The 16429-nt window shown below is 41.8% G+C and overlaps 1 protein-coding gene across 1 annotated transcript; it reads left to right on the forward strand.

The window, feature by feature from the left end:
- Positions 1-2458: 2458 nt before the first annotated feature.
- GPR26 (G protein-coupled receptor 26) lies at positions 2459-15634 on the forward strand (the record flags this gene model as incomplete). Its single annotated transcript, XM_080348322.1, has 3 exons — positions 2459-3157; positions 7981-8094; positions 15403-15634. The coding sequence occupies exons 1-3, from the start codon at positions 2490-2492 to the stop codon at positions 15632-15634; spliced, it is 1014 nt and encodes a 337-aa protein (XP_080204448.1). The 5' UTR covers positions 2459-2489.
- Positions 15635-16429: the final 795 nt, after the last annotated feature.

The following is a 16429-nucleotide window of genomic DNA, read 5'->3' on the forward strand; positions in this document are numbered from 1 at the left end:
GGAAAACAACATGCTTCTTCAGGAAACCATCCTAATAAACCCATAGCCCCAGGTGTTGCATGGCAAGATAAACGGCTAAATTATCCAGTGCCTGTGCTGCTGGGTATTGAATGGTTTATGCAGCTGGAGGACTTGCAGGATTGATTTGAGCCAGGGTGGAGGCTAAGTGTGGGAAGGAGGAGTCAGGTAGCACCTTGACACCAGGTGGGCAGGAGATTCCCCTCTACCAAGTGAGTACTTGCCTCACGAGGTTTTCCTCTCATTTTTCCCTGTTCTTCCTAGTCTCCCAGCAAGTCTTCCCACATTTGTCTTCTCAGTGTCTCCCAGCTCATATGGCTTCTTCCTGGGAGTCTGCAGCTGTCTTTGCTCGCTGAGCTTTAAGGTACTGTAACATGGACACCTTGCTCAGGCTGTTGATGCAAGGACTTTCCTCAGCCAGGGCTGTTGCTTCCTGCCCAAGAAGGAAACTCACTGACATCCTGGTGCCATGCAGCAGCAAGATTGGCATCTTCTCTCTCATCTCATTTGCCTACCTCTCCTAAGAAAGTAAAGACCCCCTTTTCTTTAAAGAAGGGGTCACCTTTAGGCTTTTCTCAGGTGGCTTTGGATCACTGCCTCAGGAAAAGACCAGATGCTGAAGTCCTGCTTCTCATCCATGCAGTGTGAAGATATGTACTTGTGTTCTGGGGACAAGGAGCCTGCAGGGTTCATGGACAGACAGACTGAGGCTCTGCACCCTGAGCCGCACATCCCCTGCTGAGTGCGTGCCCAGACAATCTGCACACCAGGTAAAACCTCCTGGACAGTCTGAACCGTCTCTGGTGACGGTCTTCTGTCTCTATCAACCCTTTAAAACCTGGTTTAAGGAAATGAAACAAAAGTGGAAGTGAAGGGGTCTTCTGACAACACGCAAAGCTCTGACACCGTGCAGGGTGACAGCTCTGCTGCTGGGCGGATGAGCCCAAGTTTCTGCAAGGAATAGCTGCTGTAAATCGAGCATGAACGGCTCCAGCAAGGGCTGCCAAACAGGGGAAAAATCCGTCTGTGCATCTAGCTCTCGCACACGTGCAGAGGCACTTACTGAGCCACAACAACTGTGCTGCAGGGTATCTTTTGCCTTCTTATTGTGCAGGGATTAAGGCTGGGCTGCCTTGATGAGAAATCTGCTCTGATTGCTCGCAACCTTTTCAGTATTCCCAGTGAAAACTGTTTTAAAGAGACAGAAAGGCAACTGTAAAACAGTTCCCCCCTCTGTCCTTTAAAAGAGACTTAATTTTGACACCTAATTATGTGAAATACAAACTCGGTCCTATTTGCTTTTGTCAAGCTGCTTCTTGGGTTTGATCTCACAGGCTGCTCACCCTCACAGGGAGGGATCTTTGATTAGGAAGAAGGAAAGGCTGTTGAAGGGGGGAAAACGTGACTGAATAGCGAGGCTGGCAGGACGTTGCTGTCTCTGCCACTCACCAGCTCTGTGACCTTGGGCATGTGACAGTGGCATTTGGGGCTTTGTTTTCCCTGCTTTTAAAGGAGGAGGAGAGACAATAATTTTCCTTTTCATGCACCATGCTTGGAGATACAGGACCGCAAATCGCTGAACTAGAGCAGCAAAACCATTCTGGTAGCCTAATGACAGACAGCTCCAGACAGGTAGCAGGATACATCAATTTTTGCCCATCTTTTTGAGCACAACTAATGGAGAGAAGAGAAAGCCCCCTCCCTGGCTGAGAGCAAGCAGCAACTGTGGAAGCGATAAACCAAAATATAGGAAACACAGTGGACTGCAGGAATTCAGTTACATGGCTGTTTGCAAATTAATGGCTAAATCAATTAAATGAAAGCATGGGATTTCTCTTGAGGAAAGTCTAGTCATAATCGCAAGGAGAAGGGGAGGGGTTGTGGGGTGGGCATGACATAATCACGTTTGCGAATCACCAGCAGTGTGCATGCTTTAATCCATTAATGGGGTTTTTATCTGTGATCATAAAAAGCAGGTTACATTCAGCCTGGAAGGGAGTGAGGGTTGGAGGAGAGGGGAGGGGAGAGAAAGAGCAAGAGAGAGAGAGAGAGACAGAAAGCAAGAGAGAAAGAGAGCACAATTCACTCGGTGAATTGCTTGCAAGCTTTGGGCTGATAATTAGGGATCTCAGGAGAGCATTTCTCAGAATAACCTTCCCTCCTTCAAATGGACCGAATGGAGACAGTGGTTCAGTCCTGCTGATATTTTTTAAGCCCTCCTCGCAGTTTGATGGGCATTCCCAGTGCTTTTGTGCACGTCTCGGAAAGCATTGACGTGGAAAGGAGCAGCGAGGAGGGGGAGGTTGGAGAAAAAAACACCCAAAACCTGCAGCTCTTCTAAAAATACGGAGGGCATGCAAGAGTGCGAGCAGGCTGGGGAGGAGGGCGAGGTGAACGCGCCTCGCACCATGTTCCCCGGGTGCCGGCGCGGCGCAGTTTTGGAGATGTCCCTCCTGTGACTTGGACGCACCATGAGCATCTGGGAGGTGATCCTGGCTTTCGTGGTGGTGGTGCTGATGCTCGTGGCCCTGCTGGCCAACATGCTGGTGCTGATGTGCTTCCTGTACAGCGCTGACATCCGCAAGCAGGTCCCGGGATTGTTCATCCTCAACCTCACCTTCTGCAACCTGTTGATGACTGTTTTGAACATGCCCCTGACCTTGGCTGGGATCATTTACAAGAGTCAACCAGGAGGAGATCAGATCTGCCACATTGTGGGCTTCCTGGAGACTTTTCTCACCACGAACTCCATGTTGAGCATGGCAGCTTTGAGCATTGACAGGTGGATTGCTGTGGTCTTCCCTCTAAGTTATCATTCCAAAATGAGGTACAGAGACGCTGCTCTCATACTGAGCTACACGTGGTTACACTCGGTGTCGTTCCCGATAGTGGCAGCTTCTCTCTCCTGGGTGGGTTTCCATCACCTCTATGCCTCCTGCACCCTGTACAACAAGAGACCAGAGGATAGGACACAGTTTGTGATTTTCACTGGGGTCTTTCACACCCTCAGCTTCCTCCTCTCCCTTATAGTCCTGTGTTTCACATATCTCAAAGTGCTGAAGGTGGCACGGTTCCACTGTAAGCGGATTGATGTGATCACTATGCAGACCCTGGTGCTGCTTGTGGACATCCATCCCAGGTAAGGTGTCTGCGTGTTCAGCAAGTGAGAGTATTCGCTGCAGAGAAAGCCAGGATGGGGTTCAGTGTTATGTTAAGTACGGTCTGATCTGTATCACAGCAGAGGATGGGGAGGGGGAGAAAACAAGCATCCTTCCTACCAGTTTCTATTCTGCATGTTTATTGTTACTTGTGTTTGTTTTCTGGGCTGTAAAAGCAACTCTTTTTTTGTTATGCTTAAGGACTTGCTTCGGGAGGGAGAGAAAAGAAACAGACAGTTTTAGCTGAGCGTGCACTTTCCCTTTGAGATAGTGATCAGATAACTACCCTTTGTCTCGGAAGGTGGATTTAGTGGTTAATAGACTTGCATTTTTTTGGCACTGTCAACCAAAACATTGCCGGATCCCCAGGAGGGAGAAGGCTGAGGCTGCACTTGTCCCTCCAGCCGGAGTTGGGGGGAAGCTGGGCGCTGTATGCTGCTCCTTCCCCAGCAGTTTCCCTATCACTGGGCTCTCTGTAACTTTATCTTTCCTGAAGGTAGCTTTGCAAGGAAATAACATTTGCAAAATGCATACGCTAGAATGCCTATATTTAAATCAGAGTGAGAGAGACTTCAGTGACAATGTTAATACGACATCAAGAGATTATATAAAGTTCATTTCAAATGAGAAAGAACAGGAGGAGAAAAGTCTCTGTGGGGCTGGGAGGATAACGGGCTCAAAGACAAGCACTGAACGGGTATGAATGTGAGCTGGGATGCCGTGCAAAAGACTCAGACCAGGGATTATGCACAAAGTATAAATCTTGCCTGGATAGGCTACGTCTGGATCTGGAAGGGATGGAGGTTTGGCTGATGGAGGGAGGGTGGAAGACGCAGTTTTCCCTGGGTCGGTAGGGGGAACAGAGCACATGAACCTGCACAGCTGAGGCAGTACAGAGCAGGACAGGGTGACTGATGGATCTGAGGGCTGAGAGGCTCGGATGAGCCAGGGCTGATGCTCTAAGACCAGCTATGTCTGGGATGGGGAGGCAGGATCAACAATTTAGTTCTGGAAAGGGGAAACCAGAGGCACCAGTTGCAGTGTGGAAAGAAATCAGTGCAGTTTGCTCAGAGAAATTAGTTTGTCTTAGTGTTCAATGTGGCAGAAGCAGGTGATTAGAAAGAAAAGGTCTGATGTATTTGCCTAGAAAAAAGGGAGAGAACAGTTTGGCTAGATAGTGTGACAGAGCGGCTGTGAGGGATGCGTGTGCTGCTTGGGAGACAGTCAGAGACAGGATCTTAAGGTTCAGACAGTCTTTGTCGGAGACTGAAAGGAAGGGAAATGGCTTTCAAAAAAAATGCTGGCAGCTGGCAGTGCAGGGAGGCGTCTGATATGGGGGAAGAAGTCTGCCTGGAAGAGAGGAAAGCCAGGAGCAGCTGAAAAGGATGGTCCCACACCAGATATTCCACCTGACCCCACAGCTCTGCAGGCTGGAGATAAACATCAGCTGCCTCTGTTTGCAGCCAGCCAGGAGCAGAGCTGCAGGACTAAAGCACATGTGGCTGTCCTCAAAAAAAGGTCATATTTTGGGGATTCCTAAGCCTAGGGCAAATAAACCTGAAAAGATCAGGGCAGGACAGTAAACTGTTAGAGGAACAGAAACATTTGCTCAAAATTCTCCAGTTAAGCTGCTTGATCTGTCTCTTGACCAAGAATGTGGGCCAAGAACTTTGGGCAAGTCCTGTTAGTGCTTTTGAGAAAAACATGTATAAATCTTTTCTTATCCCCCAAGTCACATAGAGGAGAGAACGCCCTCCTGCCCTACGTGCTGTTTGGTTGCTAAAGTGTACCTTGACTGGTCTGAGCTCCTGCACGCACTCTGAGATGTGGTGGTTACAGAGCATTGACATAGGGCTATTTGAAATAGCAATTTTTCTGCCTAATGCTTGAAGTATGCTTGGACTGCAGAGCAAAGTTTAGAAACAAGGCAAAAATCTCAATGGTATTTCTCCTCCTCTGTGTTTTTTTATGTCTAGGTTAATTTGAGGGCATTCTTGCATTTTGTAAACGTCTCACTGAGAGGTGGATTCAATAGGGCTATGTGAATGACACCTCCTTTCTTCAGAGTTGCACTTTGCTGCCAGTAACCTGTGTTACTAACCATTATTTACCTCTTGCATCACGTTTTTCTAATGCCTCTGTCTAAGAAAGGAGTTTTACCTTCTTTCCCAGACTACAGAAGCGGTGGCTGATTTGGCCCATGGTGGTGCTGCCTTAACTGGTGACAACTATCACTGCCGAGAGGGTTAGACCTTGAGTTGCCTTCGCTGCTGTGAGAGCTACACAAGGGCTGCAGGTCTCCTGGAGCAGTCAGTGATGCTCATGAAGCTCTGACATAAAAAAGAAAGCATCATTTGAATTACATAAGTGGTATCTATACAGAGAATTTCAGTGTTTACTGTAGTACCTAACAGCATAGATGTGGATGATGGGTGAAGGCACCTGAGAGAACAAAGTTTGTAATCCCACCTTAGATTACCCTGACTTCTCTGGCTTTTCGCACAGTCTAGTTTCAACACTGAGAAATGTGTACAGACAATTTTCTGCTTCCTATGACTCAGAATCCACCCGCGAGGGGGTCTAGCGACAGGCGTTATGACAGATAGCTTTATTACCTGTGACTTGGAAAGACATGAGTGATCTTCTGAAGATCATTTAAGACGAGTACGGAGGAAACCTCTAAATACCACACAAAATTGTGTGAATGTTTGGGGCACATGTCCTTTCAAGTTAGCTTAGGCATTTTTACTAGATACTGCTTTTTCTTGACTTTGTTCTTAAGATCAAGATATCTTAGGTATTGTGAGAGGTTTTGGGCAAGACTTCAGTTAAATGCTTAACCCGTGTATTTCTTCACCCAAATTGTCTATACTATCTTTTCTGGTGTACCCAGCTTTACAGATCTTAAGGTCCGGTATCTCATAAACTTTGTTTAAAATACCAAACCTTCAAAGGGTATTTTCCAGGATATTAAATCTCTAAATGAAAGCTTAGTCAATAATCCAGTTCTATAACTAGTGTCACTACTGGAACTTGCATATATGTTCTTATCTTAGTGCATGAAAGTGTGTGCAAAAGGAAAATACCCATCTGTATACATTGTCCATGTGAAGGCATGAGATAAAATACCTTCCTCTGTAATGTGGTATTTATTAGCTACATCTGGAAAGGCTGAACAAAAGAAATTGGTTGAAGTCTATCAGGGCTTCCCAAGTCCTGTGTGAGTTCCAGGAGTCAAAGACAGCAGGAAGAATATATAACTGGGGATACTGTTCAAGTCAAAAAAATACACCACCCTCTAATTCTTAACAACACCCTAATAGAACCTACTTTGGAGATATCTTTTCCTATATTGCTGTGTGCCTGGGATACTATGGATTTAATAACACAGGTCTTAAGCAAAGTTGTTGAAGCTCTAAGATCATCCATCTGCAATTAAAAATACTCCAAGTCCAGCTCTTGCAGAAATGAAAACACACAGGTTCCCTTGAAAAGGTGGATTATTTTTTTCCTTCTCAGCTGTCGTTTCTCACTGCAAATAACTCAGTCATAGAGCATGTAACACTTTTAGATGTGTTTTAATTCTGCTTAGGCATATCCTTTAGGAGTGAAAATATTTGTTATTTCAAGCAGAAAAATACTTTTCTCCAGTATTTTTGTTCGTTTTGCCACCATGGTAGCTGCTCTGAGGACTGGCAATGTAAGACCACATATAAAATGGATCAAAAGAAACACATTTTCTTTAACCCGATCAAAATGTAACATAAGAACTCACTGCCACAGAGACCATTAAAGCACGTTGACATCCTCAGGACGTAACATAGATGATGGTCAAACATTTGCAGGTACAGCAAACAATGTAAGGTTATGGCCATAAATCTCAGAGTTATTAACATATATGAGTGTGGAACCTGAAAGTGAGTAAATTTGTGATAAAAACAGAGAGGACAAAGCCAAGCAGTTACAAATGGTCTGGCACGTGGGCCAGATCATTCAATTTGCGCGAGATGTGGTTGCTTTACCATGGGACCTGAGCAATAAGTCAACATATAGCAGTGTTATGAGCTGGGTAGAGAGGGATTTCAGGACTGCTTGTGGGTTCGCTCTTTCCCAAAAGGACCAGTTCAGGTACAGATAGATCTGGGAGATACAACTGGTCTTGCCCAGAGCATCACAGCACTGTGGGTTTGTTATACGATTCCTGATTTAGCAGAGCATTCAGCACAGTGGCTGCTGGAAGATTTATGGCCACACATTTCACAGCTTTGGGAGATGGTGACTGCTCCAATATTGAGCTGAATGTTCAGAGAACGTTTTTTCCCATTATGATTTTATTGCTTATCTTGCTGGGAAGGTTCTCCTGTCTAAGATAGTGGTGTTTGAATTGCTGTTTCTAGGGAAGTAACATGTTGCTTACCCAGCTCTGGATATTTTCTAAATCTCTGAATATTGTGAGGTGAACTCTAGCCAGCAAGTACAGCTTATAGTACTTAAAAAAGGAGCCACAACTGAATTCAAGGCTGAATTCCACAAATTTGACTATATATAGATAGATATAATAGGGGTGTGTATATAAAAATATATAAACGTGTTCCTCAGTAATCATTTTTGGAGGGTAAGATGATCACACAACACATTAATATTTGTTATTGTCCCATATAAACGCTGTGCACCTGGTATTGGCTTATGTGAACACGGCGCTTTTACTAGAATGATTGATTTCCATCATTCCATAAGTAAAGTGGTTAAAATCTGCTACCTGATATTATGATTCATGTTCTTGTTTGTGTTGAATGTCACACAGCGTAAGAGAGCGTTGTCTAGAAGAACAAAAGAGACGGAGGCAGCGAGCAACAAAGAAAATAAGTACCTTTATTGGTACTTTTATACTTTGTTTTGCACCTTACGTAATTACAAGGTAAGTGTGATCCTACATACTGGAAAAGACTATCAAGATGCACTTTTAACTCGGAGAAGTAGGGCACTCTGAACTAGAAAATTATTCCAGTCTCCTGTGAAAACTTTGTGCAACGTTTCCACTCCTATGACAGATTGGATTTACTGAGCTAACAAAACTATGACAAATGCCATCACGCTTTTCCAATGCAATCCTGACACAGTCTGTGGGCCAAAGTCTGTTCAGTCAGACCAGCTGATATGTTGGTCTCCTGTGAGGTAAAGTAGGTGCTTACTCCTCCAATTGCCTCCAAGTTTCAGGGGGTGATCTGTAGGGCAAGACATTTATCTGAATAGGTCAGACTGTGAAAATCTGGCCAACAAGAACCAGCTGAGGTGAGAACACGGTCTACAGAATTAAACGATAGTTTTATCTAAGTGGATAGAGTTTATTATTCATAAACATCAAATGTGTTCTGGCTCATAACTAAAAAAAATTCTTGTGATTTATGGTCAGATGTCTGTCTATCTATGAGCTTATCTTTGGAAAAGGCTCCTGTGGGAAACACAAAATTACTCCTATGAAACATAGTTATGTTATGAAACATAAAATATTAGAAAGTGAGTATATCCTGAAAAGTGTTATCTAGTTGTTGAAGGAAATTTACAACTTGCTTTCCTTCTTAAAAGACCCTGAAAAAAATGAAATGCTGCTATGCAGAACAGAGAAAGAAAAAACTATTTTTTTAGGTATCTCCTATTCCACTGCTATCAAATAGAAGTTATCTGGGCTGATTTCAGTCCAACAGATCCATCATAAAAAATCATAGAAAAAGCTGAATTAGAACTCAGTAGAAGTGGATATGTAGCCAACACCAAGTTTTCCTAATTCGGTATAATATCCTGATCTGTTTCTAACAAAACATTTCACAGGAAGATCTTATAGTCTTTTGGTAAAAATAGAAACCTACATGTCACATTGACTTTATGCTCGTTATAATAATAGCTAATTGATTCATGCTGTTTATTTGTAGTGATGTTGACAACACATTTGCAACAGTGTTACTAGATTTACCTTTCACTTAGTAGTCACAAGAAGACACTCCATGTCACACACTCTAAAAGGGTATGAAAGGATTTAAAATTATGAACATTTAGCCTTAGTTCTCAAGCTACAAGATATTAAAGTGTTTTTATCATTGCAAATGGTTAATTTTTATTTTATGTTGGGTCTCTGAACTCAGTGAAAATTATCACAGTCACAGAATAGCTTACGGCTGCATCCTGAGTGACACCGAGTGCTCTAACTAGAACTGTCAGAAATATTTTTGTGCTTCTCCACACCATTCGGGCACCACCTCCCCACCTCCTCTTAATGCTGTTGCACCCTAATTTGTGTCCCAGTAGCCCTGAGATACAGAAAAGGGGTTAGAAAAATCCCAAGCCTCCTTCTTTTAGTCCGTACAAGGATCACTTAAATGTTCTCCTGCTTCTTCAGTCTGTTCAGGACTAATAGTTTTGCCACCGAGAGTGATGATGAGAAGAGTCAATGCATAGGGTCCTGAATGCATGAAGATGCTTGCCTGCATGCCAGGGTGAAGACTGTCACTTCTCTGGTGTTTGTTTTAATTTCTGATGTATCTTGGGAAATCACTGCACACCAGAGGGAATTCCCTCTTTAGCTACTTGAGGGACATGGCTGGACACAGCAACACATGAACCTACTTTACTGTGCTTCCCTTTGCCTCACACATATAGTGCTGAAACCAAAGGGTTTAGGAGGCTTTTGAGCTTAATTATGTAAGGAATTACTATTTTCTGGACTATGTCCAGTGCTTTGCATTCACAAGACAGAGGCAATCAATCACACTTCAGGGCAGAGAACAGAAGACAGCCGATGAAGTGTGCTGCTCAGCCTCTCATTTGGACAGCCAGCTCTAATAATAAGCGACATGCTTAAATTAAACATGCCCTTCAATATTTCATGAATCAAGGCCTGAAATCAGCCAATCACACGGTGTTACTATCACGACATGTCTCTGCTTCCACACTAAAAACAAATAGTTGTGTCCAGCAATTCCATGAGCCAGTGAAGTTGTGCTTATAAACCCAGCCAGATAAATTCTTCTCTGGGTAAACCAGAGTTTTTCAGGTTACATTAAGGTAAAAATCAGATTAGGCACCTCTTTTATCAAGAAAACACCTTTCTGATTAGTTCAGTGTCTGACCTTAAGTAGTATATCAGTTGAATCTGATTCTTCCTGATTCAATGTCTTCACTGTAGCAATATGACAGATGTATTACTCTGTATTATTTATTTCTAAGCATAGCTTGTTTCTTGGCTTGTAAAAATTCTATTAGTACACATCTTTTCTTTTGTTATGCTTATTGTTATGCGATTAAATAACATCGTTTAAAAGCTATTTTCTCCAAGGAGCTTTTTCATAAGAAAAATTAAAACAAGTCATACCAATTTCTTATATTCATTCCCAACTCCAGGCGTTGCATACTGAAATACAGAACTTTCCTCATGGAAGTTAATAAATGCTGTCAATATGTAAGAAAACTGGCGTTAAATCAGGAGTCCTGAAGTAATATCAGAAAGAAGTTGATAGCCCCAAGCCCTCGGGTTACAGAGGATGATGGTGGATGAGGCAGAAGAAGATTAAAATTCTCTTGTAACATCTCTGGGGGATAAGGTGGAAACAAACTGTGTTTTTAACCTGTTTGCTTTGCATGTGGATCCTGCTCAGGTAGACAAGCAAGTTCAAGATTCCTCTGCAAGTTATGTCCTTGCCCATCTGCAGATAGAAATGCAAGATTTTCCTATGCAATCTTAGGTTGACATATTTGAAGAAAGTGGCCTTCTAGTCTGCGTCAAAAGCCTCAGCTGAAGAGAGGTGGAGATATTTTCTTTCTGGTTAGGAAAACTTTTTACTATGAGCTGGACTTTGTTTCTTGCTGTCCTCGTATCTTTGTGGTGGTTCCGGCAGCTCTGGGGAACAGCAACAGCTCAAACCAACAGTTTGCATGATGTGCTACAAGAGATTTGTATGATTAGCTACAAAAGTCTGCTTTCTTGCAGAATTTAGCCAGTTGTAATATACGCACCACTTAAGAGGCAAAACGAGCTAAGGGTAAATCAGCTAAGAATCATCGTGATGTTACTTTTATTTCAAAAAGCAGCCATTAAAATAGAGCTTTTTCACTAACAAGACAGCATACAAAAGACTCAGCCTATCAAGAAATAAAGTAAAATCAACATCAAGAGAAAATTCATGGTCAGCTTATTCATATCATTGAGACAAAACAAATAACTAAGTCCTAATTGTGATACTGAATTTCTCCTTGTGAGAACTTCATCATCTACCAGCTCTAAAATGCAGCATCAGCTTTTTTTCACTCCTAACCAACAAGATGTTTTAGTTTGTTTGAGGCTCTGGTCTATTTAGCATTTTCTCCCCAACTCAGTTCAGTTCTCGAGTTTAAGCAAAGCACAACAGACATGTCATTGTAGTAGTTTCTAGCTGAACATATACACGTTCAGTAAAATATTTTACTAAAGAGATAAATTCCACATATATATAAAGGGTTCTCAGTGTGCATTATCTGCATAAAAGATCAAGGTCTTAGCCTTCAACATAGAATTTTCATTTGTTTACTGAAAATGAAATAACATAATTGGATAGCCATTTGACATGGCACATGCTACAAAATTATTAGTTTCTAAAATATTAACAAAGCATCACACCAAATCACAGCTTTGAAATAAAAATGTGTTGAAGATGAGACAGCAGAAGAGTGGCTTATGAAAGCAAGATAAGGAATTATGTAGCTGATACTGCAGAATTTCATTTACAGGTGGCAATGAAATATTAATGCTCCTTGACTGAAAATGTCTTCTTTTTGGCTGAAACTTTTCATGAAAATTGAAGCTATGCATATGATTTTGCTCATAAACTAGAAACAAAACCCTCTGTCCAAGGCAATGAAGTATGTGACATGCCTTGAAAGACTGACATTTAATTGTTTTTACATTAAACAGAATTGCATAGTTTAGGGTTGGTTTGCATTTCTGTGCTGCTTGACAACTGCAAGTGCAATTTACTATAAAAAATAATACAAAAGAATAGCAAATATGTCAATATCAAGGACACTTAAGGAACATAGTAAAAGAAAATATTTAAAATGTTGTTGATACAAGTGTAGGCTTTTCAGTTGATCAGTCAATGAAGGTAAAATTAGCAAGTCTAGCCTTGCAATCCTGAAGTGCCTATTTGATATGCCTTAAATGGAGATTGTCAACATCTCATAAAATTGATTGACAGAGACTCAGACACAAATTTGTCATATTTAGTCATTGAAGGCATCCACTGAATTTAATTAAACTTCATGAAATTCACATCTGTAAAGCAGTTGATAAAAGTAAATCAACCAGATGAAATTAAACATGATGAAATTCAAAATGCAAAGGTGGCATTAAATATGTGGAGAATAACAAGAAGAATGGCTCATGGTAGATTACAAAGTAAATATGACTCAGTAGATAACAATTTCCAAATAGTCAGTTCTCATTTTAGAGCATACTAACATGGGTGCCATAAGATACGTTTTATTAAACAGGAGAGAATACACCAGATGAGACCACTCCAGCAGCTTGAGTAGATGATAATTATGTCTGAGTTTGGATCCTACTTTGTAAGAAAGATATCAACCATAGGAGAGGCTGAAGGAACAACATTTGTTCAGTTGAGATGAAAGGAGAGAGAAATGGTACAGATGGTGGTTCTTTGGTATCTCAAAGCTGCTTCAGGTGATCAGCTGAGCCAAGTTTAACGGTTGTCCTATACAGGGACAGGAGCTGGACGCGGTGATCCTTGTGGGTCCCTTCCAACTCAGGACATTCTATTATTCTATGAAGTGGCACCAGTGGAGCGACAAGGGCAATTCCCAAGTATTTTCATGTAACTTAGCTTGGTCACCTCAAATGTCTCACAAATCTGTGAGCCCAAAGAGTAGTTCGCCTACCGTCACCATCCCTAAAAGCATCATTGAACAGTTGTACCTCGCTTCCAGTGGAAGCAATACACAGAGTGATCAAATTGCTAGTACAAAGCACACAAAATTATGCTTAATATTAGAATTACCAATACTGTGAGAGTGGCTTAAGCCGTCGCACTGGCTGCAGAGCCATGGTGCTAAGTCCAGCTCACGTATCTGGGAAGAGACTGAGCTTTTGCCATGGAGTTTGCAGGCTGGGCAAACCAGAACAGAGAGAGAAGACAGCAGCTCGTAGTCAGTGGTATAACAAATTAAGGCTCTTTAGTCCCACTTTCGTGCTGAAATGACTGGGCCATGCCATCTGCCAGTGCTATTTTAAACAACATGATGGAGTGAAAGTTTATGGAATGAGCATAAAATGATTGAGTAAAAAAACCCCTCATCTCTAAATTGCTGGAAGTACCAACACTATTGTAATTGCTGCTACAGGAACCACCTTTCAGAACGTTCCTTGGAAATGGCATTTGATTTAAAGAAACAATAGCTAATGAAGTATTTTTCCAGGCAGGTTTAAGAGCACCTGCTGTTGAAAACAGTTTCAGCAAAGATCGTATTTGCCATCGCACAATGGGGCTCTCAAGCAGCACACGTGGCTGTTCGCTCTCTAGAAAAATCAATAGTTTCTCAACAGCTGTGCAGACATATTGAGCAGAACTGACCTTCAGTGTTTCTCAGAGGCACAGGGAAAGAAAACTTTATGGAGTTATCAGTATTTCACTGTCAAAAATAGTCTAAGTCTCAGTACAAATGAACTCTCTGTGTTAGTGTAGGCATGAGGAGTAGATAAAGCTCTGCCCTCTCTCCCTCCCTCCCCTAACCAGTTAAAAGTTTTGCCTTGTTAAATTTGTTTCAAATAGATATGTTTGGCCTTTAAACTGACTAGTTTTTTAAATTCGAGATACTTTATGATGGATTTTCTTAACTTGTGTGCTTTTCCTATGACCCAGACAAACTGTCTAAAGGCATCGAACTCTCTCTCTCGGAGCTGGACTGGCTAAAAAGGCTTGATAGCATGAGCAAGATGCTTTCTCAGATACTCCAGAGGGGACTTAGAACCACGAGTTCAAACTAGATGTTGGATTTTTAGATAGCTAATGGTAGGGGAATACAACTTCCATGGAACCAAGCACTGGCACTTTGTGTCCTGATTTCAAACTTCAGTACTCAAAGTATGGTTTTGCTTAATACTTAGAAAAGTATATTAAGCTAGGCAGAAATTATTTTTTATAATACTTGTGGTTAAATTTGCTGTCATGATGGATTCAATGAGTACAATAAGTGTGAAAGTCAAAAGGAAACATACCTGGAGAGATTATACTCCTTTCATTCTTTTTAGAGTTATATTCAGCCTGTGATGAACTTCAACTGACAGAAACACGATGTTATGACTAGAAAAATGCTCAAAACAAGAGCATTAGATGAAAAAAATTAAGTGAAATATAAAATGAGAAACTTTGCTTTCTAACAAGAGGTCTTACTAGGACTCAAAAACCTAGAGTCATCAAAGTCCATATAGATTAGTGCTGGCACAGAGGCTAAAATTGTTATGGTTGAGGGTAGGTTATGTAGGAAATTACTTTACCAATAGATGCTGTATGCTACTTTTCATCAACAGCAAGCTTCCTATGAACTGTAGAACTGCCTGCCTCAGAGTATTTATGATCCCAAACAGGGTTCTCAGTAGACAGAAAAGATAGGGCTGGGTTACAGAGCTCTAGAGAGAGCCATGTCCCTTTATTAAGTATCTCGATGGCCTGAGTAAGGCAGATGAGTTCAAAACCCAGCTCCACATCAGAGATTTGGAGACAGTTTTTTGTCTCCAAAAGGTGCATTCCAATAACAAATAAGTGGGCTGTTTTGAAGACTGCCTCGTATCCTGCTGGAGCTATTCCATTTTGCACTGTATTCTTCAACATCTATGGAGGCAACACATCCAATGTCCACTTCCAGCCCCAGTAAAGGTACAGAGTCAAGGATGCCTTGAAGTTGGGAGGTCAAGACACTTTAATAGGAGCTGTGTAGTCCCATTCTTGGAAAACAGACCTCAAGTCTACATTTGCAGTCTTAGAAATGTATAAGAGGAACACTACACTGATGTTTTCATGAAATTGATTTTCTTTTGTTCTCTTGTAATTGCCCAGGAATACATGGGAGTTTTTTGTTGTTTTTTTGGGTTTTTTTTTTGAGAGGTGTCATTGGCTTACGCTTGTGCTGTTGCTCCATGTATTTAATATGAATATTCACTCTTTCAACCTTCCTCTTTCCACAGACTCGTTGAATTATCCTCTGTAGTTCACATCAGTTCCCACTGGGGAATCATTTCCAAGTGCTTAGCTTACAGCAAAGTTGTTTCAGACCCTTTTGTGTACTCTTTGCTACGGCATCAGTACAAGAAGACGTGGAAAGACATCATAAACAAGATCCTCAAAAGAAGCTCCATCAATTCCTCTGCCCTCACAGGCGAATCGCACAATCGGAATATATTGCAGCTGAACGAATGAGGAGCCTGGTATGGGACCTAGAAGACCCAATGAAATGACATATGGGAAACTAAAGTAACTGGCCTATCCCTAGTAGCTATTCTCAGCTGTCAAGGTTTTGGGAGGCAGTCACAGACAGGTTGAAGCTCATCTCGTGTCCCTCCAATAGCCCATGTAACACCTAAGGGAGACAGGCTGCTTTGTACCTCCTGCCTCCAGATAAAAGTGCTGTTGATAGGTGATCCTGCAGGCTTCACAAATACAAATCTCCCATTGATTTCCATCAGCAGTTACATATACCCATAGGGTGAGAATCTGGACCTCAGCAGGCGGACTCGTGAAAGTAATGGGAGCAAAAGGGTGCCATCATAAGATCGCTCTAAAAAGCTGCACAGGGATATTTGTGCTGTATTTTTCACTGACTGCAGGTAACGCTCCGTCTGATGGAGCTGCCAACCTGACTTTACAAAAACAGCCCTGAACTATTTGCTTGAGTAGATCCTGTATAGAAAAACTCTTAATAGAAAAGCTTAATAGAAAAATCTTTACCTAGATACTCATAGAGTGCCCAACATAGCATTCAATCTCTTTTGAGACAGATTTTTGAACAATCCTATAGAAATGAATGAAGAGTAAAATAATTTTTGAAGTATGCTACAGGCTGGATTCAGCCATACTCTTATGGGGTTTTTTTTTAAGTAACTTCCACAGAATCCCATTAGTTTTCTCCCCATTAAATTGCAGAAAAATAAAAATGCTAGAGAGGCTGGAAAGGTCAGGACACCTCCTGCCTACCTTCCAGTATAGCTGAGCTAT

Source organism: Nesoenas mayeri, assembly GCF_963082525.1.
Source record: "Nesoenas mayeri genome assembly, chromosome: 7".
Lineage (NCBI taxonomy): Eukaryota > Metazoa > Chordata > Aves > Columbiformes > Columbidae > Nesoenas > Nesoenas mayeri.